The sequence below is a fragment of the Aphis gossypii genome, chromosome 1 (genome assembly GCF_020184175.1).
Source record: "Aphis gossypii isolate Hap1 chromosome 1, ASM2018417v2, whole genome shotgun sequence".
Classification (NCBI taxonomy): Eukaryota; Metazoa; Arthropoda; class Insecta; order Hemiptera; family Aphididae; genus Aphis; species Aphis gossypii.
Window position 1 is genome coordinate 29,903,579 of NC_065530.1, and position 25,721 is coordinate 29,929,299.

The 25,721-nt window shown below is 28.1% G+C and overlaps 1 protein-coding gene across 3 annotated transcripts; it reads left to right on the forward strand.

Annotated features, from left to right (window-relative positions):
• The first annotated feature begins 17,920 nt into the window (after nucleotides 1-17,920).
• Nucleotides 17,921-21,935, forward strand: LOC126554707 (adenosine deaminase-like protein). Of its 3 annotated transcripts, none has more exons than XM_050209762.1 (2): nucleotides 17,921-19,435; nucleotides 19,505-21,935. In XM_050209762.1, the coding sequence occupies exons 1-2, from the start codon at nucleotides 18,340-18,342 to the stop codon at nucleotides 19,633-19,635; spliced, it is 1,227 nt and encodes a 408-aa protein (XP_050065719.1). In that variant the 5' UTR covers nucleotides 17,921-18,339; the 3' UTR covers nucleotides 19,636-21,935. The 3 variants fall into 3 exon arrangements, with proteins under 3 accessions (XP_050065719.1, XP_050065723.1, XP_050065714.1); XM_050209766.1 differs by having other exon boundaries at nucleotides 17,921-18,291; nucleotides 18,402-21,935; XM_050209757.1 differs by having other exon boundaries at nucleotides 17,921-18,200; nucleotides 18,402-21,935.
• The last annotated feature ends 3,786 nt before the right edge of the window (nucleotides 21,936-25,721 follow it).

Consider the following 25,721-nt stretch of genomic DNA (forward strand, 5'->3'; position numbering starts at 1 on the left):
AATATGCAATTGGTAAGCTATTACTTGAAAACGAGTAATAAAATATTTACATTTTATAATTGTGCATGGATACGATTACTTTTGCATTAAGCCACATATTATTACTCAATATATTATAACGATTTCGGGTGGAAAAAAAGTGATAGAAATCGCCACGTCTTTATGTTAAAAATGATTATTATGTTCTACGAAAAAATCACTGTCCGTTTTCGGTGGTCGCCCGTGGTGTTTATTTTTTCGTTTGGCAGAAGACGATCATATACTATAGCAAAAAAAAAAAAATACAAAAATACAAAAATATGTCATAAAACTGCATCATCATGCCCAGACAAAGTACAGTAAAGTACGTGTACACGCATATTCATGAGCTGTCCGGTCCGTATCTGGTCCCATTTATTTCCTCGTCCGACCGCTCTGCCGACGCCATCCACTGCCGCCGTCGTTTTTCACCACTCTTTCCTTTTCTTTTCTCTTTATTTTTTATTTTTCGCTTCTCCTACAAAATAAACCAATATGTCCTTGCTTTTTGGGCTAATTCAATGCGAATAGACCACGTCCAGACGATAAAACATGTTCCGCATTCTGTTTATATTATATCATTATATATATATATCGAGCACTCGGTCTCGCTCAGTCTCTTGCTCGACTGGAAATCGTTAGATAAGACGAAATCCTGCTCTCGTTATTTTTCTCCCCGTGACAAATCCAAGTACACACGCGCACACATGGACACACATCACTAACACGTGTATGTTCGGATATGCAAATGGCAATGCACTGCATGCTTACAAATCAAGACTTATGACGAACTGTGAGCTAGTGTACATAATATTACGTATATGTATATTATACACATGGTGCCACTGTTTATTATAGACTAGTAGGTAATAATAAAAAAATAAAAATATTCTACTAGACGTAACACGTCACATGAATGTTACGAAAGGATTTTTCGCCACGACGACGTGTGTATTATACAGAGCGAGCCCAATACTGCTGTGAGAGAGAGGAGAAAAATAAGCGTGCGGGTGATAGCCATAGGATCAAACAAATTTCGTACGTCTGGAGTTGCCTATTTTATTGTCGTTTTAAAAAAAAAATCTCACTTTTTCTATTCGATTATTATTGATTGACAATTTGCAATATTTTTGAATAAAATCAGCGCCGTCCACTGTAGTCTAAACGTCGGTCGTTTCTATATCATATAGATAAACCCATATACTTAAATATTATACATTATATAATATATAATAATATTTACGTACGTATAACTATATGTGTTTTCACTCGGTCGCCGAGAAAGTTTACGATCGAGCCCTCGCGCGAGGGGTTGTATGCTATATTATTGTATTCAGTATATATCTACCTATCTAGTACCTACATACCCTTATAAAGTGTGCGAGTGTGTGTGTGAGTGAAACAGAAAGAGTGTGTGTAAACGCACCGTAAGTGACCCTCCGAGACCACCGATCCCTTTGCTGCAGACGAGAAGAAACTCTGGACCGCAGCGGCCGTGTATACGGATTTAAATACCTCCCCATTACCCAATCATTCCGTTGTCACACGAAAGAATAAAAAAAAGGTGCTGTACAATATGCATATATTATTTATAACGTACACATTATACAGATAGTCCCGAAAGACGATTCGCTTGTTTCGAGCTCCCCAACGACGTTTCGGACAAAGTTTTAATGCGTTTCTCGTGAACGGCTGCTGCTGCGATACCATACTATATATCCAATATATATATATACATACAACATATATATTATACACTCGTGTAATTGTCCAAATCAATTTCGTTGATTGAAGATTGGTTGCAGCCGACGACGTCGTGGCGAAACGATCACCCGTAAAAAGACGAGTTTTTTACGACCCTTAGCAGGGCGCGAGTCTCTTCGGTATATATATCGCATTATATACCTATATATATACGCACTACACCTATTCACCGTGATTACTCCAAAAAGTTTTTTTTTTTTAATTAACTTCCGGTACGAATCCCCACCAACAAACAATATATCTCTATTAGTATATTACGTATTAACGATTTCATTTCTAAATATTAATAAAATATGAATTCTCGTGTTTCACTCCCGAGGATATTAGACGTTTTCATAATGATAAAAACCGAACACAATTAATGAAAGTACATTTTGTCATTAACATTATTGTCAAATATATTATATTCTAAATTTGATTAGGTACTAAACCCTATAGGTGATTGGTACTTTGATAAATGTAAAAATACATTATAATTCCAAAAGATATAGGAATATAAAATATAAAGATAGGTATATCATTTTTCCAGAGAATAAATGTCGTAGTTATCGATTTATTATCAAATGAATCACACTGTTCATGGAAAGTCGAAAATCCTCATATTACTTTCTGTAGGTATTTGTAAAATAATGTAAGAGTATGATATAGTTACATATAAAAATTCAAACAGAAATACCTATACACATATTGTTATACTGTATGATAATATATACAGTGATAACTGATAAATGTAGTATACTCATTCATTATAATAAGATGAAAAATTAATTAATTTATAAAATGTATGTATTAATAAAAGTATAGGTACTCCGATTTTAATTAAATGGATAATTATTAAAAATATGATTATATAAAGTAATACAATCAATCTAACTAAATTTTGTTTAATTCATTGGATGAATTTTAAAGATAAAATTGTTGTTTTTATTCTAATTTGTGTATGAAAAGATTATAAATTGGCTTAAATTTAAAAATTAAATGTTCTACTATAAAACGGTACAGTGCATTAGAGATTGGTATGTAAAAACTTATTTTTCTTTTATTTAGATTACCTAACATAAAATTTGTAATGTTTGGTGCTATTCCGTGTATATGGGTGTGCATAAATAATAACCGTTAAATTATTATTTGTTTCGATTAAACATTTTAAGGAAATTTAATTTAATAATAGTTAAATAATTATTTTATTATTTACCTGATTTAATTTTATTCAAATTATTAGAAACTACTTAAAATTTTAAATTATAGATGCATGCTTAAAATAGCAATTAGAATTTTTCATTTAGCTTCACCTTTATCGACGGATAATTTATTTTTCGCATAGAAAGGACTTAAATAGGTGAAAAAAATATTCATATTTTTTTCTAATAAGATTATTATGTACAAAATACGAATAATACAACGCGATCCCCCTACAGTCAGTTCGTATTATGCGCACACAACTTAGCAGCGTGGTTCACATATTATAATAAAATAGTATATAACGTTATTTTCCACATATTTCATAATATTTTATTGTTGTATAATAATAATACTCGGAATTCTCCAACTTAACATTTGAGTAAGTCGAGTGTACCGATAGTACACAAAATGTGTTGAACTATGCAATTATTTTACTCTATTTGATATACGATCACACATAATAATATTTTATTATTACAAACATAGCAGCGCGAGATAGGATCTGTCTTATAACAGTACCTAAACGCGCGTTCGTATTCAAATATATTCCGTTCGTCGTTAGCACGGAAGAATGCGCGCGCTCTAACACATACACGCACACACATAAATTTTAAATACTACATTACTACATAAACGTGTAACTCTATATTATAATATTATGAATACGAATATATAATAATTACACCTTAAACAGGACTTCGTGGCAGAACATTATTGTCTGAACGTTTCTATTGTGGTGTGAATTGTGAACACAAAAACGGTAATTTTTCTATTTTTTATCGTTTCGTAATCCTTCTCTATAACCGCCTCTCTTTGGCTATAGACTTTTGAACGTACTCGCGTACACGTTTGAAAAATATTTTAAATATTTACATAAATTAGCAACTATATGATGTTCAAATCGACTGGCTGAATTATTATACGAAACGCGCGTAAACGGCAATATATTTTTATTATTTAGAGTTTAGGAGTTAAGCCAGTTAAGGTAAACTGAAACGATGATATTATAATGAATTCCAATAATGATTTATTAGGATACTTAATTTTCCTGTTATGTTATTCAATAAGGCAAACATCGATGAGAGACATCCTGCTATGTGGGGGCAATGGGGCATGTGTATAACATATTATTATAATACGTCATTGTAATTATAAAATATTATGCGTTTAAAAAAAAAAAAATTAAATGCTCTGAAGGAGGCGACGAATCGCATCGAACTCGCCGATCGCCGGTTTCCATTATATTATAATTTTCACTTAAAACGATGCATATTATATGATATTTGATTTTCGTCTTGGGAACCATCGACGACGTGAGGACTTTTTATTGCCTATACACGTTATATATAGTATTATATTGTGACGCTGCATGCCAATAATACGACAATGCGCATTCAACGTATAGTACCTATAGTCTATACGACATAGGACATAGGTATATATCGTACAGGTGTATAACCGATCGTGTATCGATACTTTTTTTTTCTCTCTATTTAGTTTACTTATTTATTATTATTTTTTTGCCCCTTTAACCGGATGATTTTCATGTCGCGTTTTCGCCGCAGACGCAATAATTTATACAAAGCCGTCTTATGCTCAGGTACGTATATGCAATATCGGTCGACCGCTATAATAATACTACCATCGCTCCAGCAGGTAAACAATATAATATATATATATATATTATATAGGCATGCTTGTATTCCGCGCCGTGTGCGTATATGAGAATCGTGGCCCATGTCTCCTGAAGCAGCAGCTGTAATATATTTATAACATTCAGTGTTACAATAATCTCTTATTCTTGTGTCGTCGTAAAATGAAGAACTGGCGCAAAAAAAAAAGTCCCATACGCGAGCATACAGAGGTCAGAGTTTGTCGGGGGAATCGTGTCTCATATAATATATAATATATACAACGTAGGGTGCCTATACGTAAATATATATAAAAAAAAAAATAAAAATAATAATAAAAATAAAAACAAATAGTAATGATAATAATAATAATAATAATGAAAAAAAACAAAACGAAATGAAATAAGAAATAATGTAAAAAAAAAACGTTTATAAACCGCGCTGGAGTAACATTAAAATATTATGCTCGATACGTGGGTGTTTCGATTGTCTTGTGTTTTTTTTTGCGCACATATCGTGTACGATATATACATGTATATATATAAGTATATGATGTACCTATAAGTAACTCACCGCCATTACATTATATTGTTTGCGTACGCGTTTTTTTCCCTTTTATTTTATTTTCTCTAGACGACTTGCGTAGAGTATACAATAATATGACGATGACAAGTGGAGTGTGTTAAGATCTACTATAATATATAATAAAATATAATATGCTTATGCTTACGTACAAAAACGTGCCAGTTTATTATTAATAGTATTGCTTTTCGTCACAACAGTTTGAGTCTGGTAATAAAAACGAGCAAGTAATATGCGAAAGCAGTTTCTCCTCAAGTACCTACTATCTAAAATAAAAAAAGGCTATATTAATACGATGTTTACGTATCGAAAAATACACGGCATTTGGATAAATAAATACATTTCATTTCTACGAATTTCGACCGCCGTCGAGTCGAAGTGGGATATGGTCGAACTATGCTGTCAAACAATATCGATTTGATTACATTCGGACGATTTAAGGTACTTTTGCGACTTTAAAAGTACTAACTAAAAATTATTTATGGTTAAAATGTTTCTTTTTATTTTATTGCATTAATAGTATACCTACGATTGAATAACTGAACATAAATCTACATTCTCATAAAATAAATACACAACATACTATTATGTATCAATACCTATACGAGATGTAAATTCATCACAAGTAAACGTAATTCATTATAAAAGTTTTAAAATTGCATACGAAATTTAATAATAATATTTTGATAAAATAAATATATTATGATGAATGGAAATTGTATGTGTATATAAGAAATTAAACTCTTAGTTTTTATACTGTTTATTATAGTAGGTACATTAACTATATTTCTGTGAATTGGTGCTTTGTATTAAAAAAATTAATTAAAGTTACATTTTTAATATTTTATCTATACCTAAAAATATCAAAAAAAAAAAAACATTTTTAATCCATTAATATAATTGGTATGAATGCTTTGTATTATTTTTATTCCTGGCAGTTCAGTATTAATTTAAAAAGTCGATAAAAAATAAAAAGTTGAACGTTTCAATTCTAAAATACTACTCGTCTTTCATATTACCCACTAAAAAATAACTGAAATTGAATCCTGTTTATTTTAATATATTTAAGATCCTCAAGTCTGTGTCTGCCCTTGGTCGTGGTAATATCATACCTATCTATAGAGTCACATCACGAGTTGACTCTCTCTGGATATACTCGTATTATGTTTAGCTAGTTACTTTTTAGCCACGTATAACGATATTGGAAGTCATTGTGAGGAGACTCGAGTCATCGACTTTTTGATACGTTTTAACGTGTCACCGCTATCCAATACCATTGCAACGAGCCCAAGCAAATCATTTACCTTAAGGTCTTCAAGTTATAATAATATATGCGTCACGATAGAATCAGAATAAATCAATTGCAGTCTAACGGCTTTCCTCTTAAATCGGATGCTGCACAGCGGGCTTAATCGATCGAACTTGGAAAAGTATCATCAGTGTTATGCTTCGCGTGTTTTCAGTTACTCGAATATTTTTAGTCCAACAGGGGGTGCGTGGTTTCTTGTATATTGGCAACGTCCGGTTACCGCTGGTGTTGAAAATCGAGTGCTCAGCTTCTCGAACGGCATTCCGCATCGACGGCAGTATACTGGAATTGTTGATCATAGGATTTGTCGCCATCGTGTGAAAATTAAAGGAACCACTTTGTCGATCAAATCTTATGCTGCAGTTTGATCGTTTAGTCTCGTTTACTTACCCTGCAGTAGCGGAGGAGCGTCAAAGGAGACTGAAATAATAACACAATGTCCACCCGTTTAGAGTATGGGCAAATAATTTAGTCTGATTATATTTAAATATTTATACATATTTTATACTAGTATTCTAAGAATAGACTATACTACGTGCGAGAGAGAATAATACGCGACGAAAATCGACGCGTTCTCTCGCTAGACAGAGTATATGAGTAGCGTGACCCGCACACGCAAGTAAAGTTGATGCGAAGGTGTCCTCCAGTCGACAATCAAATGCAGTTAATAAAAATAAATATGAGACGACGTTTCATTCTTCCGGGTGCAGTGTTTAGGGATAGTTGGAAAACGGGTGAAGGTTATCAATAGATATATACAATAAACTAGGTTGGCTAGTGTTCCATATCTTATTCAAGTATTTGAGTGAAGCTAAAAATAATTAGAGGTCATTTTGGAAGCCAGTGGGGTGTTATGACATATTTCATCATGCACATTGATAACAAATTTTTAACTACTTATGTCGTAGAATTTTCTTAGTTACATATCGATTGGATATCTTGAACAGATTTCCAATACAGTGGGGGTTAAAATGGCTTAAAATCTTATCACATGTTACAAAGCTAGTTAATTGCATACAATATCTGTGATTTTATAGTTGACGTGTCTCGTAATTTATATTTTTGTTTTATTTTATTTCTAAGCAATCGTGAGCAGTTGTCAAACGTCGTGTCGTGGACCACCGCAAACACGTAATTGCGGTTATTTGTTGCTTTTTAATTTACGATTTATTTATTTATAATGTGATATTATTATTTACGTAAGTATTATAATATTGTCATTACGCCTGATGATTTTTCTTTTTTTCTTTTTTAATGTCAAAAACACTGCGTTACCGTTATTGAAATCTGCCATCTCGGCTCGGCCGGGAGTCCCGCGACCGCTTCGTCGATCAAACACACAGCAACGGTTCAAAAACACACACGTCGGTAAATTAATATCGAGAGGTGCTCGCGAGTGCGTATAACATATCGTCACGACGATTTGTTATAATTTATTACGACGACAGCCACTGCACATGCTCGTAATTAATTACCTATACCGCCGTGTAGTAGGTACGTATATTATATAAATACTACCGGGTGCCTGTATATACGCGATAACAATAGTAATACTATATACATCGATATCGGATGAGAAATTACGATTGTTATCGGGCACACTATAAACCTAAAAAGGGCCCCACCCCCGAAAAAAAAAACAATAAAACCAAAAGACGTATATATTGTACCAACGGTAATTAGATACGCGCGACACAGAGCGGAAAAACGAGTGTGGGCGCGCACTGAGTGTATATATAGACTCTTTTTACGTGTTATTAGTCATCCGCTGTAATAATAATTATACATTATTATAGTACGTAGTATATAATATAATACTTATAATCATAAAAAACGAATAATACGCCGTGTACACAATACTATAATATACCGAATATTCGTCTCCACAGTACGTCACATAATCAACGTCGATATAATAATGCCGAAGAGGTAAATCGCGTGCACTTACATCGTTATTCGGGACGCGGCGGTCCTATTTTCGGCCAGTTAAGTTTTCTTTAAAATTTACAATTATTATAACTGAACTTAAAAATTTTTAAATTAAAATTATATCAAACGAGTAACTACTCTGGTTTATATTCATTTCCAAAACACTAATTGTAAACGAAATTATAATCTTATACAATTCATTGAAAATTATTTTATTTTATTATATTTTCACACATACATTTGTCAATTAAGTACCGTATAATTATAAGAAAAATAATAAAACCTAATCTTAATTTTTAACATAATTTATTATCACAATTATCGTTATCATATAAGACAAGTATTGTTATGACTATATAACGTAATCGGAAATCTTAAATTTTTACATATTCACGAATAAGGCATATTTTTCACACAGTTGTTTATCATTATTTTGTTGATTAAAAATCACATTTATGGATATAATAGTATTTTTTTAAAAAAATTGCCAAGTTCAATGGTTATATAATTGTAAATTTTAAACAAAACTACACTAGCCGAAAAAGGTAACGCCCGTTATTCGTTATCCATTTTACACGAACGCTGTATGTACACGCGCCGCCGTTACGCTGCTAATAAATTATCAATTATAATATTTATCTACATCCTATATAATTATGTATCCTATAAGGCTATAAAGGACGTACATTTTACCATAATTTTTTGCAGAGACATACCTATAATTTATTCTTCCAAAAAACCGACGAAAGAATAATGCACTTATTCAAAACCTTTCGATTATTATTTTGTTGAATTGCAACAAAACAGTCATGCACGTTGTCAATTTATTATCATTTAATACATTATAATAAATCGGTTATCGAAGTACTGACAGTTGATTTCAAACAATGATACTCCGTCTTTCCCGAGAGCGATGGTCAGAGCGTACATATATTTAGTGAAGCTATTCTTTACCTATATACATCATACATAGATACGTTAAAAGGATTTCGCTTATGTCTTACATGCATGTCCACGTTACACGAATGACATTTTACACTGATTGAATCATAAACACCGTAAAAATACAATAATCGCGTAGTGTTCTATAAAAAATGCTTCACAGCTTTATATCCGATAGCGCTTTAATAACATTATAAATTTTTGGCGTCGTGTACCTATACTACAACTGTCTACAACAGTTGTAAACAATAATGCTTCATGTTTGTCCGCGAGCTTATCAATGTGAAAACTTTTGTAGTGCAAAAAAATGTGCTTTCATATAACATGCTTAAAACATCAAAATATGATGAAAAAAATATAAAAGTATAATATAACAATATCGTCCGCACAGCCCGGTTCGGATGAAAATGGTATTATAAAATCCGGGGTAGGTGCAAATGATAAAACGAAAAATAAAACTGCATATTGTACAACTCACGAGACATCTGCAGTGATGAAAATGCAGAATATATGATTCAAGCTCATAAAAATTATATTATTATATTATTTGAAATTTAAATTTGAAACTATTAATTTAATTCATTTTAATATATTCATAGAATTAGTTTAATACTCGTACTCGATTACTTAAAGGTTAATACGATTGATCATTGCGATATTGATATCAATACGATTCGACTACTTTAGAAGAAACTTATTATGGATATTAATGGAATTAATCGATCCGTGACTAAAAATTCAACAATATTCAATGGTTGATTTTGTTTAACTTTATTTTTATTGACTAGTAATACATATATGATATTATTATATTATACGGACCCATTATGTGAGTATATTGTAAATTAATTCAATAAATTGAAAGGTTTAAATTAAAAATTATCGACTAATAAACATTATTTACAGTTATTTTTCCCGACTGGTCGGAGGTTATAGTCGTTATAAATATGGGCGGCCACTTTTAGACGAACTTCGGCGGATTAAGCGAGACGGACTAATAAATTAAAGGTGCGCTTCCGTGTAAAGTTTATACTGTCTAAAATACAATATCCGATATCGTATCGAGTTTGTTATGTGTAACCTACCTATACGTTATTTTATTATAATATTATTCAAATGCGAATTATAACGATTGATGAAACGGTTTTAATGGGGCTATAAATACGAGCGTTTATTAGAATTAAAATATAAACCTGCGATGGACTTGCGCAAGCCGCGCTACGTAACAGCGGTATGATATACATATATATGTATATATCTATATAATATTGTGATACACAGTATTATAATGATAAAAAAAAAAAAAAAAAACAAAAAATAAAAATAAAAACGTGGAGACCGGAGCGGCGGCGGCGGCGGTGGCGTATAATAATGTCTTGTAACCGGATGTATCCTTTTAATATAATCACCGGTGGCTAAACACACTCATGTTTAATCAATGAGTATGAGTGTGTATTTGCCTGTACGTGTGTGTGTGTGTGTGTGTGTGTGTGTGTGTGTGTGCTTGTAGAGATGTATACACGCGATACGAGCTCGGTGTGTGTGTGTGTACGCCCCACGTCATATAAAAAACGGCCGTACGCGTCGTGTACGCGAGGCTTAATAATAAAAAATATGAAAACCGTATTATATTAATATATATTATACGTCGTGTACGATAATAATTGTTCGGAATTAATTTAATTGCGACCGAAATCAGACTACGCCCCGCGGGACGTCACCGCACAAATTAATCAATCCCACCGCGTACACGATTTACGCGTGCACCTTTATTACTATTACTTACACTGTATTATTGTTGTTGTTGTTGTAGTTGTAATTAATTATTGTTATTTCCATCGTCGAGCACCAAGGACGAGCGCCGTTTTATCGGGACACCGCTACAGCTGAAGCTCCAGACGATAATATATCGGTACATTTATTTTGTATTATAAGTACGACACAATAACATATATAGATAACGTGTAAGTTTATAATATAGTAAATCTACTGGAAAGGTGAAATTATTTATAAGTCTTATTATCCAAAAACTTGTGTCTTCTGTTTTTAAATAAATACTTTAAATTTACGAAAATTGTATAAAACAGTTATTCATGACTGTTCTTTTTTTTCATTATTATTATTATTATATTTAACTCTCTTTATATTTATGTCTAACTTACATTGTTAATATAATATTATAAATTCTACTGAATTTTAATTTTTCCAGTTTTTTAAACTGTAAAAACAAATTCACACGTACGCGAGCACACTCAGATATTATACTTTATAAATATTATGAGCAGTCGATTTAAATTTAATTTTTAGCTTTATTCATCTCTCCCTCATAGAGACCTAGGGATCACTAGATGTATCTACTGAATTCAAAAATTATGTTTAATGATAAAATGTATGTTATAAATTAATATATTATATTTGTACTTACACATATCATAATCCATATTGAATTGGAAACAATGTACCAAAGATTTGTTTACAATAAAATTTACATCTTTAAATACAATATATATTGCAGGATGATAGTATATAATATTGATATAAAGACTGTATACGACGTAAACACTAAATCGCCCTGACAGTCTCTTTTCGTGAAGACACAGCATCGTTTTAAATCGACGTTCAGGCTATATATTATGGGCACTTGTCTCGTACTTTTATTTTACATTAAACTAACAGCCGCTCAAGATATTTTATACTGACATGTACCTAGTTTGAAATGTTCATTTTTTTGTAGAAACTCTGCATACTTTTTTTTTGTATTTAAGTCACGAGCTTGCAAGAAATCATGATTTTTTTTTAAAACCACAATTAAAACTTTTTACGGCGTGGGTCGTTCTATATACCTGCCAGTGTAACAATGAACTTTTCGCGTGACCATCATATATATTATGTTTATGTACCTATATAGTATTACACTATAGAATGTATAATTATGGTTCAAGGCGGTCTAATGGTCTGTCTTATTTTCTGCTAAAGTTCATTCAAGAGCCGACGAAAATGTTAATAATTATTAAAATTGATTCTGAAATAAAATATTCAGTGGATACCTACAAAATTTTGTAGGGAAAATGATTTTATGAAGTTCTAACACTATAGATCACGAGATGAGACAGTTTTTGTATAACATAAAAAAGGAATAATTATATTTATTCATGAGTTATGCAATATTATGATTTAGGATATATCAAGGATGGTTAAATGTTTTTATTGAACGCTAACCGATTTTCTTTATCCTATATAAATATCAACTACATCTAAGCCATAATAAGGTATACAGTGCACTAACACAATACTGATCTTGGTTTCAATGCATCAGTTCATGTTTTTGATTATAATATAGGTATACAATATACATAAATTATAGATACATAGTTATAAAAGTTATTCATGGATAAATCAATATTTTAAGAAATAATAACTACGAATACATTTAATTTAATTTGAATATTATTTGTTTATAAAAATGTGTCCATGTTTGAGTAATGGTGGTATACATTTTATAGACTTTATAATAAACTAAAATATTAAATTAAGAAAACGAACACAAATAATAAATATAAACTGACGTACATATAGTGATCAAAACACATGTACATTTTTATCGTATAACATCAAAACACTAGACGACACAGTAGTCGAGAGTGCACGATCACGTGAAACACAAAATATTGCCCTCCGGATGACGTCGAACAGCGGTCCACCAAAAAATATATATATACACACAGAATATACATGTATATATGGCTATTAATTATAATGGTATAGACGACGACTGTATTATAATAATGGCGATGTACAAAAAAGTATTATCATATTGTATCGTTTTAATTTCGTCCGTCCACGTCCGGTATTATTATACGTTTTTCGAGCTACTAATCGAAATTTATTCGGCACGAATGAAGATTAATTAACGTCGATATAGTTTTTTAGTTTTTTTTTTTTTAGGCAAATGGGTTATATAAATACATATTATCATCGCGGACGGAAGACAACGCAACGAGTCGATTTAATAAGACGACAAGTCTTATTCGCGCAAAATGAATATTGATGAGCCGAGTTTAAAACGTAAGTATAAACGTGTTTTTCTCCCTTTTTTTTTCGCTTTCGGTGGGCCAAGATAAAAATTAAACAATGAGCCATCGTTTCGGTGTTCGATCACCCGCCCACCCACTCATGTTGTCGGTCTGAGGAAGTCAGCGGGGTAATTAAAGGATTTCTGATGTCACGTTGTTTTGTTCAAAGAGAATTATTTGTATATATATATATAATATAATAGCGTGAATAAGGGCTGACACGAAGGGGAAAATCGGCTGGTCGGTCTCGGCGAGATTACCACTACCTACCATTATTACTATACCACTATTACTACTACTACTACAACTATTATCCATATATACTGCTGGAAAACGACCGTTTAAAAAACGTTAAGCATTCGTCGCGGGGTGGTGCACGGAGAAAGAGAAGAAAAAAACTTCCGTAGGGTAAATTAAAAAAAAAAAAAAACCGAAAACGCTTTTGTCTACTGTGGTGCCCGCGCACTCGTTTATCCTCGTAGTCATTGTTTGTGTGGGGAGGAAGACTGGGCGAAATTGGTCGTTTCGCCTGAAAATGTTAATCACCGCCGTCGGCCAGATTTCTTCTTCTCGTCTGTTAGCGTTTATTGGAAACGAAATAAAACTAAACGATGTTCTCCAATCGGAGTAGTCTTCGCCCTCAGTCTCCAAGAACTCTCCGATCGGACACGCTCCCCTATATCGGATAGGTAAGTGTATACTACAGACCAACACGGAGAGCTTACACTGTCTAGAAATCTCTTGATTTTAGTGTGATTAACAAAATAATTGACATCGCAGTAGCATAACGTCCCTAACGATTTGATGTCGTCGTTTAAACACGCTATTTTCTACTCCATACTATATATATATATATATATATATTATATATTTAGATAAAACCAACTTAAGGATCGACGAGTATAATTAGATTATGAATTCTCTGAAAAAATAAATCGTTTTACGTGTCAAGAGAGTTGTGAACGCAAAATGCAAATACGCTGCATCGCTGCACTGGCTGCAGTAAATCGATCTCCAGACTTTTGAATATTTATACATACTTCGTCATTGGTCATTTGTCACATTATAATAAGAAATAACTAATAAGAAAGGAAGTATCAATAGGACAGCTAAAATATATAAATAAACTTGATTGCATAATCAAATGTAATCGGTTACAAAACATTAATTAAGAATTTTAGTCATGGACTATAATTATAACGTTTAAATTATCATAAAAGTAATATAAATTCTTACATTATTTACTCATAAAGTAGTTTTCTTAACAATTCTCCAATAAAGATTGGTAAAATAATAGGTTATCACGTATTATGAACAGTAAGATTATGCGCAATATTCACGTATAAATCTGAGCCTTATATTCTATATAATAACTCTTAATATTAAGAAGAATCTGTTTTAAACATGTTAACTAACAGTGTCTAACAAAATATACCGGAAAATTAAAATAGATGAATTATGAAAATAGTATCTTCCATATAATATTTGTACTTATTTTTATTAATAACTACGCTAAAATGACAAAAAATTACATAAAAAAAAATAATAATAAAAATAACAAGTTGACAGAATAAAAATAACCCATATCATCCTTTTAGAATATTATATAAGGAAATTATTACATGAATGATTTGACAAGCGGTAGCCGATAAATGTGAAAATTAAATTATATATTTACATAATACAAAAACACCATTAAATTATAACTTGTAGAAAAGCGTAAAAAATTTTTAATTTAAAAAAAGAAAACAGTAAAATAAGTTTTCGATCAAACATTATTGAATTAAACAGAAAATTTTTTTTTTTAGAATTAATAAATAAATTATATAATGAAAATATTATTTTATTTATTGTCCTATATATATATATTTAACTATATAATAGTTCTAATAATGCTGCATTATTAAAATCGAATTTAAAAGTTAGATAATGATTTGAAATCTACATAATATTGTAATTTACAACTAAATAGGATATCATGATACCAAAGAAATTGAGTTTATAATTAAAAATATATTATAGAGTATAAATATGGACTTTAAAAATAAAGATAATGAAGAATATAAAGATTATCATCCGTGGGATCGAACTATAGCATACGATTTTTCAAAAAAGTTATTTTATTTTTAAAATCCCTAACGCTATTCAAATTCAACCTACATGACTTTAGACGATATTTATAATAAAGTTCAAGATTTACTAAATTCCAAAAAAAAAATATTTGATGAAAAGAAAAATATTAATGCTCATCTAGCTGTTGTAGATAGACAGATTGAAGATGATTCATAAGACATTGTGCTAAAATTGTTGATGTTGTATAGCTATATTTATCTCTTATAATTTAAATATTATCATTTTATAATTCTAATAATGTTGCATTATTAAAATTTGATTTACGATGATTAAAACAAAAAAAATTTAAACTTGGTAACTTAGTATTAAAGTAGCAAAAGTTAAGATAAAAAATAAAACATTTTAGGACAAATATTCTTCAGTATGTGCAAGCCAATAATATAAAGTAAGAAAATTAAAATAAATTAAATGTATAGAATTTTATTTCAGGTGTTATCTCAAATCTGTTCGATGGATGCCGGATTCTGTTCAACTTGTGTTTAACTGAAAAATAAACTTATTATACAATTAGTAAAATTCATGTATTTAAAAATTTTAGACGAATATTTCTCGTTCACATGTCGCTCAATACTATTACATAAAGACAATTTGTTTTATATAATTAAAAAAATAAACAAATAAAATGGAAAATCTTAAAGCAGTTTTAAATATTTCTGAGACTAATTTAATAACAAATAAAATTTGTAAAATTAAGCGAGTTGGAGATTAGAAAAAAATACTACACAACTTCTTTTGAATTTATCAAAAACTAAATATGGTGAAATTTTTTGTTGTTATTTTAGATAATATTATTAAACTAGTTCTACCCGTTAGTCTTTCTAAATTATCAAAAAAAGATGTTCAAAATCTTAATTTGAATAACAATTACTCTTTGATTTATAATGGGATGGAAATATTGACAAATGGTAGTAAAAACATTTGATTACATTTGAAAAATTGTTGTAATTTAATCGAATAATATTCACTTAATTTTAATGATCATAAAATTATTTTTTAGAACAATCTTACAATCTTTTTTTTTCTAATATCTGTAGTATTATTCTTATGAATCAATAAATAATTAATAAAGCTTTAAAATGTATATAGTTGCATGTGTACAATAGTTATATTCTAAGAGATTTTCTTCTTGAAAATAAAATTTTATAAAATAAGTAATAACCAATGCATTTATACATAATATTTTTGAATGTCCACGTTCCGTAAGTATAATATTATTAATAACGTTTACTCCTTAACATATACAGATACTCGTTTATAGAGTAGATATATTGAGTAACACTCCAACACACCTTTAGCTTTTCCGTTTATAGGAAAGTGGTAATAATTCAGAATCGTTATTAGTTGTAGTATATACCAACATGTCTTATATTTTCGTTAATATTCTTAAGACAATAATTCGGGTTAGTTACACTAACAAAATGTAGACATTCAAAAATTGAGTTTGTATTTAAAAATTTTGACAAGAAATAAAATATAAATATAGATTTTAAAAATAAAGATAAAGAGTACATAGATCATCCCTGCAGCTATCGAAATTTATCATACGATTGTTCCAAAAAATTATTTTATTTTCAAGACCCTATAAGCAATTTAAATTAAACGTATAAAACTTGTAATCTCCTAGATTACATTTATAATAAAATCCATTTTTTACTAGAATCCCAAAAAAATGTATTACCTACATGTTAAAAATAAATAATGTTAGTGCCCACTTTACTATTTTAGATAAACACATTAATGCAGATTCTATAAAATACAGTGTTGTTTCCGAATATGATGATTTGGAGCTTGAAATTCTATTTATTACCTATTTAAATGTATTAAAAATAATATGTATGTTGGAATAAGTGAAGTCAACAAACATTTGATTATAAATATCCATGTGGTTTTTTTTACTGAGGATATCCGTAGATATCATGTGTAATACTCCGTTTATCGATGTTTTAGAATAAACTAAAATAGCTTAATATAAATTCATAGTTCAATATAAATATTAAGCGACACATGAACAATTAATATACTAATAACATGTAAATACTTTAAAATTTGCAATATTATATTTAATAATTAATTATAATCAAGTTCATAAAATCTTTTTTCAATCTGTGATTTAACAGGTCATACACGGAAACAATATCCTTATATTAAATTTGGACAAGATTTTCACTATGCGGAACACCACAAGTAATTATTTTTTTTAGATTGTTTCATATGTTATTTTTAAATAAGTTGAAGTAAATTGTGAGCAATTTCCTTATTTCTATATTATGCAATTTTAATCGCAATATTTCGTGATCGACAGTGTTGAATGCTTTTTTTAAATCTAAGAAAACAACAAGCTTATATTTTTGTGTAAAATGTTTATAAATTAAATTACATCGTAATAGTATTTAAATAAATGTATGTAGAAATAAGGTCAACAAACATTTGATTATAAAAATCTGTGGTTTTTTTTACTGAGAATATCCATAGATATCGTATTATGCAATATTCTGTTTACGAGTGTCCTAGATTAATTTTATATAATGATATTGTTTTTTTTTATAATTTTAATAATTTGTCGTATTAGTTTTTAATACGATCGACGAGTATTGAATTCACATTCGTTGGCCGTACACATAAGTCAATGGAAGTCTCGTATGCACTCTCCCTTTTAACATAAATAATATTTTATTTTATAATTTACAATTATTGTTTATTTACATTTTTAATTCAAATGAAAATCTTTGTAAGGTTTTAATTTATTTAATATTTTTAATTATAAATACGTTTTAAAATGTTGAATTTATTTATTATATTTTTTTCAATAACATATTCTTATGGATTTAATACAAACAGTTCTTCAGAATTGATGATGTTTATGAATCTGATTCCAAAAGGTGGAGATTTGCATAACCATTTATCAGGAGCTTTATTTTTTGAAGATTATGTGAATATCTTTAATAAATTAAACTATTGTATAGATAATAGTACATTTCAAGTAAGTAAAAATTATTCTAATAATTGTAAACCTTTTAAAGATTTGGATACAAAAATGTATAATGAAATTCGTAAAAGATGGTCGATATTAGATAATAAATATAAAAACGAAAATTTAAAAAATTTTTTTAAAATTTTTTATTATGTAAGATTTCCTTTAGATTGTTTTAAAGAAGCTTTATTGATTGTAAAATCAAGGGCTATAAATGAGAATGTACAATACATAGAATCTATGTTAGACATGCGTTCTATTATAGATGTAGATGATTCAAAAAATATATCATTTGATTTTAATAATATTAATATTTTAATGAAAATGTTTGATAATGACAGCGTAAAACAATCTAATATTGATCAAGCAATAACAACAATAAATAATTTTAATATAAGTGATAATTATTTTACCGTAAAATATTTAATTTTAATAAGCAGAACTTTAAATCCATATTTATTTTTTGAACAAATTTACTACGCATCAAAAATATACAATAAATCAGAAGAAGTTGTAGGTGTTAATGTTGCAGGCCGGGAAGATAATAAATATTCATTTATAAATTTTGATATACAGATGAAAATTATTAAATATTTTAAAGATATATTTAATTTAAAAGTATCTATACATTCTGGAGAACTTACTAAAAAAATAACTAAACCAGAAAATTTAAATCATATTCATAATTCTATAAATATTGCTCACAGAATAGGTCATGGTGTTGATATAATGTATGAACCAGATCCAATTAATATAATGAAAACAATGCGAGATAAAAAAATTGCAGTAGAAATAAACTTATCAAGTAATGAGTTTTTATTAGGAATAAAACCAATTGATAATCCTATAAAACTTTATATGAAAAATGGAGTTCCTGTTGTTTTATCAAGTGATGATCCTGGTATTTTTATGACAACATTATCAGAACAATATTATCTTTTAATGAAAAATTTTAATTTAACTTTTTCAGAATTGAAAGATGTAATATACAATGGAATACTTTATAGTTTTTTAAATGAAAAAGATAAAAAAGAACAACTGATTATTTTAGATATAAAATTTATTGAGTTTGAATACAAATTAAAGAATTATAGAATTTAAATTTAAAAAAATATTTATTGTTTTTTTATTATTATAAATAATATTTGTATAATTAAAATTAATTGCAAGAATTTATTTAAATACATACCTACGAATACAGAAACAATTAACCCTTTACTGTTTGATTTATTTATTAAAATATATAATTTTTAAAAAATGTTTCTCTTACCAAAATAATACTAATAATAATCGTAATTTTAATCTTAATAAAACAGCTGTATCGAAAACAGTGTATAATACCTACTTAGATAACTAAAGGGATTATTACTACAATAAAAATACGTTATAAATTAATTAGAAAAAAAGATTTTTAGGATTGTTTTACAAATTATAAATTAAACATTAAATAAAAATCTTACGTGAAAATTACTATACAAAACAAATTGATATAATTAATAAAAAAAATCCCAAAATACAATGGGAACTGCTCTGCAATTACTTGAAAATTAATAAAAAGAAAACTGTTTTCGACATTGATGATTGTAACCTATAATCATTATGTAAATGTAGGTCCTAATCTTGTTTCTAAAATATCTTTTATGAATACCAAGATGAAAACAAAAAGCAATTGTTTTGTTAAATCTATTTATTTCGAACCAATTATACCTATTAAAATTATTAACAATATTAATTCTCTTAAAAATAATATCGCCACAGGTTCCGATAAAGTTCGTGTGGAGTTTTTAAAATCCAAACAAAAAATAATCTCTAATCCTTTATCGTGTATATTTAACTTATTTATTGAAAAAAATATTTTTCTAGTGAATTTAAACTCACCGATATTATATCAATATATAAAAATGTTGAAAACAAGTTAGATCTGAATACTTATCGTCCAATTTCGTTAATATCTAAGGTTGTTAAAATTTTTAAAAATTGTATTTATACAGGAACAATAAATTTCTTAAATAAAAATAATAAACTTTCTAGTTAACAATTTGGTTTTCGAGAAAGAAAGAACACAGAAGACATAATACCTAAATTAATTTCACACATAAAAATTAATGAAAAATATAAGCTTGTTGTTTTCTTAGATTTAAAAAAAGCATTCAACACTGTCGATCACGAAATATTGCGATTAAAATTGCATAATATAGAAATAAGAAGAATTGCTCACAATTTACTTCAATCTTATTTATAAAATCAAACATATGCAAAACAAAATCTAAAAAAAATTAATTACTTGTGGTGTTCCGCATGGTGCAAATCTTGGTCCAAATTTAATATAAAGGATATTGTTTCCGTGTATGACCTGTTAAATCACAGATTGAAAAAAGATTTTATGAAATTGATTATAATATTAATATTATAATATAATATTGCAATATTTTAAAGTATTTACATGTTATTAGTATATTAATTGTTCATGTGTCGCTTAATATATAATTATTGAACTATGAATTTATATTAAGCTATTTTAGTTTACTCTATAACACTCGATAAACGGAGTATTACATCACATGATATCTACGGATATCCTCAGTAAAAAAAAACCACATGGATATTTATAATCAAATGTTTGTTGACCTTCACTTATTTCTACATACATTTATTTTAATACATTTAAATAATAATAATAGATATTTCAAGCTCCAAATCATCATATTCGGAAACAACACTGTATTTTATAGAATCTGCATTAATGTGTTTATCTAAAATAGTAAAGTGGGCACTAACATTATTTATTTTTAACATGTAGGTAATACATTTTTTTTGGGATTCTAGTAAAAAATGGATTTTATTATAAATGTAATCTAGGAGATTTACAAGTTTTATACGTTTAATTTAAATTGCGTATAGGGTCTTGAAAATAAAATAATTTTTTGGAACAATCGTATGATAAATTTCGATAGCAGGGATGATCTATGTACTCTTTATCTTTATTTTTAAAATCTATATTTATATTTTATTTCTTTTCAAAATTTTTAAATACAAACTCAATTTTTGAATGTCTACATTTTGTTAGTGTAACTAACCCGAATTATTGTCTTAAGAATATTAACAAAAATATAAGACATGTTGGTATATACTACAACTAATAACGATTCTGAATTATTACCACTTTCCTATAAACGGAAAAGCTAAAGGTGTGTTGGAGTGTTACTCAATATATCTACTCTATAAACGAGTATCTGTATATGTTAAGTAGTAAACGTTATTAATAATATTATACTTACGGAACGTGGACATTCAAAAATATTATGTATAAATGCATTGGTTATTACTTATTTTATAAAATTTTATTTTCAAGAAGAAAATCTCTCAGAATATAACTATTGTACACATGCAACTATATACATTTTAAAGCTTTATTAATTATTTATTGATTCGTAAGAATAATACTACAGATATTAGAAAAAAAAAGATTGTAAGATTGTTCTAAAAAATAATTTTATGATCATTAAAATTAAGTGAATATTATTCGATTAAATTACAACAATTTTTCAAATGTAATCAAATTTTTTTACTACCATTTGTCAATATTTCCATCCCATTATAAATCAAAGAGTAATTGTTATTCAAATTAAGATCTTGAACATCTTTTTTTGATAATTTAGAAAGACTAACGGGTAGAACTAGTTTAATATCATTATCTAAAATAACAACAAAAAATTTCACCATATTTAGTTTATAATAAATTCGAAAGAAGTTGTGTAGTATTTTTTTCTAATCTCCAACTCGCTTAATATTTAAAACTGCTTTAAGATTTTCCATTTTATTTGTTTATTTTTTTAATTATATAAAACAAATTGTCTTTATGTAATAGTATTGAGCGACATGTGAACGAGAAATATTCGTCTAAAATTTTTAAATACATGAATTTTACTAATTGTGTAATAAGTTTATTTTTCAGTTAAACACAAGTTGAACAGAATTTCGGCATCCATCGAACAGATTTGAGATAATATCTGAATAATTCAATACCTATTAATGAAATATTTTTTCTGGAATAAGTTAATTAACATAATTATTTCTCATGTTATTTGACGAGAAAATATTCAAGTACTTATTTCTAGCTTGTCCATTCAAAATTTGTACACTCCTACTTTTGGAGGAATCAACAATTCAAATATTGGACATTTTAAAGTCAACACCCAGTTAATCATCTCAGGAATGATCATCTCAATAGACGCAAAATTTAAATCTCTATTTTAAAAAATTGTATAACTTTTAAATTTTATGTAAAAGTTGTGTATAAGTAATATTTTAAAAATTGTATAACTTTTAAAATCCTCATGCAAAATTTTGTAGTCCCTCTCATGGTCTGATAGTGTAAAATCATTTCCAAAGATATTTGTGAAATATTTTTAGGAATATTGCATTTTGTTTTGTGATCGAAATATTTTTAATTAAATTTAATAATCTTTGTATTATTTAATTATAAAAAGTATTGGTTTATGATCGAAATGTGTTAGATTGATTTAGAAATAGTTTTATGATCTTTTTGTGAGGTATTAGGACTGTGCCAGGAACGGTACACTTATACTATTAAATCTAATACATAATAAAATATCGTAATAAATTATAATTTATAAATATTTATAAATTAAACGACTTAATAATTATACTCCTATAGCTATATTAAATTTATAAAAATACTTTATATTTAACTCATTGTTAATGTGATATATTAATCATTCAATGTCAATATAAATGATGTGCAAATTGTAAGAATAAAATTAATCATACCAGATTCTGATAAAAAATAATATGAAAAAGGTTCTTAATGTTTTTTCTATGTTGTTACTTTTAATAATAATTTATTAGATATTTGATATAGTTTTCTGGTCGGCTCCAGATTCTAGTTTTATTTTCAAAGAATCGTTTCATTAGGGATATTAGAAATGCATTTTAAGGAATTTTTAAAAAATAATGAAAAAGATAATTTTGTTAGTTATTTTAAAGTTTAATTGAAAAATATTTGAACATTTCGTTTCTCTTTAAAATTGATTTTTCCATTTATTAGATAAGTTTTTTAACCACTGGACTCAGGTATTTTAATATCTTCATCTGAATCTAAAAAGCAATAGATTTTTTTTCTTAATGTTTTATATAGATAATTAAAAAGTATCTTAAATAAAAATAAAAAATTTTAATTAAAAAGGTAATTGGGTAATTGGGTATTGCTCTGCTGTACATTGGGTTTCGAGTGAGTCACTATTATAAGTGTTTTTAGTTTATAATATATATATATATATATCTTTGTATACGAAAACAGATTTTGAGCAGTAACCGTCTATTAGTCCGCTGTATCAAAAATAATGTGTATTTACTTATTAATATGTATGACTATTAAATTAATTTATTTTACTTTAAGTATTACAGAAAAATGATAACATTTTTCTGAAATTATTTATTTTTTATTATAGTTATTTGTTTTCGAGTTAGGTATTTCAATAAAACAAAATAGATTTGGTCGAAAATTGAATTTACTTAAAACTTCCCGTTTATCCTTAATCCGTTGGTTGTTTTTCTCAAATATAAAATGAAGTAAGTACAAGGAGTTAGTTATTTGACCTGTCTTAAGTACAAACATGATCCAATCTATTGTATCATTTTACATAAACAATTATGATAGTATAGTAGTGCGATTGTTATTGTGGAGTATTCTATTATTGCATTAATTGTAATCCGATTGGCGTAAAAATCTGTAGATCTCTGAATAATGATTTATAGCGTAACATATAATAAACATTATTCCGCATACGGTATCTATTCTATATGTTATTAGATAATATTTTTCTTTTGATTCACATTCATAATTTCTTCGAATAATATTGAGTATTTACATACATTATTATTTTTTAAATTATATGTTTCCCTTAACAAACCGTTCGACAAATATTATTGGGCCCATTTATTGTTGGCAGAGAATAATCATTGAATGAACTTTATTTGAATAATTTAGACATTTCCGGTACAATGGTACATATATTATATAATAATTTTATATTATATTATGTTACATTGTACGACGAAATATATTTATAAATATATATTTTCATATTGTACAAGTTTGAACAAACTTAATACTTTTGTTTTGGAACTACGCGTCTTTGTATTGAATAATTTTAAAGCAATCAATTTACTTTTTTTTTGCGGTACAGTTCGCATTCGTATAACAATGAGAGAAACCCAACAATAGCCAATAGAAATCGCCAATCGGTGTCAATTTGAACGTATCCCCGTGACTTATCATTCTCCTGATCGAGCAATTCAGTTCTTATTTGTCTCATCTATTGTTCGGGTTCTCGGGCAAACTTTTAAAGTATCAGAAACAAACACACGGGTATTATACAACTACGGGCGAAACGAAATACGAAGTATCAAAGAATTATGACTAATCTGAGTTGGAAAACTTTTCGGGAATTTAAACTATAGTATAATTCCTCGGAGACGACGTGTCCGCTCATTGGTTGTTTTGTATTTTTTAGTAATGTTTGCGTTGTATAATAATTTCGTTTATGAGGATTAAAAAAAATTATAATAGATAATAAAGAAAACAACAACAAACAACAACACAGATTCACAAATTAAAACGTTAACAAGCTTATCACGTATTAAAAAAAAAAAATACAATATTCCCACGGCATTCGTTTTTCGTGCTTGTCTCGTGCTTCTTTCAAGTATTCCGACCGCAGCGGTTCGTTAAATTTCGGTGCGATTTTAATCTGTTTAAAAAACGAAATTAGACGTTGCTGCGGCAAGGCTTTTGTCATTACGAATTATTACGATACACTCTTATAATTTTTTTTTTTTTTTACATTAAGCTCGTATTATTTTTATTGTGCACATTATACACATTGGTTTATGGTCCACGTGCTGCAGTCTACATCAGAAGACAATTATACCATGGTCCCATGAATGTTAATAGCTTAATTCCGGACTTTTTTTTATCATCAACAAAAGTGATATTTTATATCATAAGACTCACAAGTTGCACGATCGTGTTTAATTGATAAACATTATATAATACAAAAAGAAATTTAGGCCCCTAGTCTAACTCTGAATTGTAAATGTATGTTTTTATTTTTTGGTAGTGAAAGGAGAGTATATTGCACTTTTGTAGACTACTTTTTTACCAT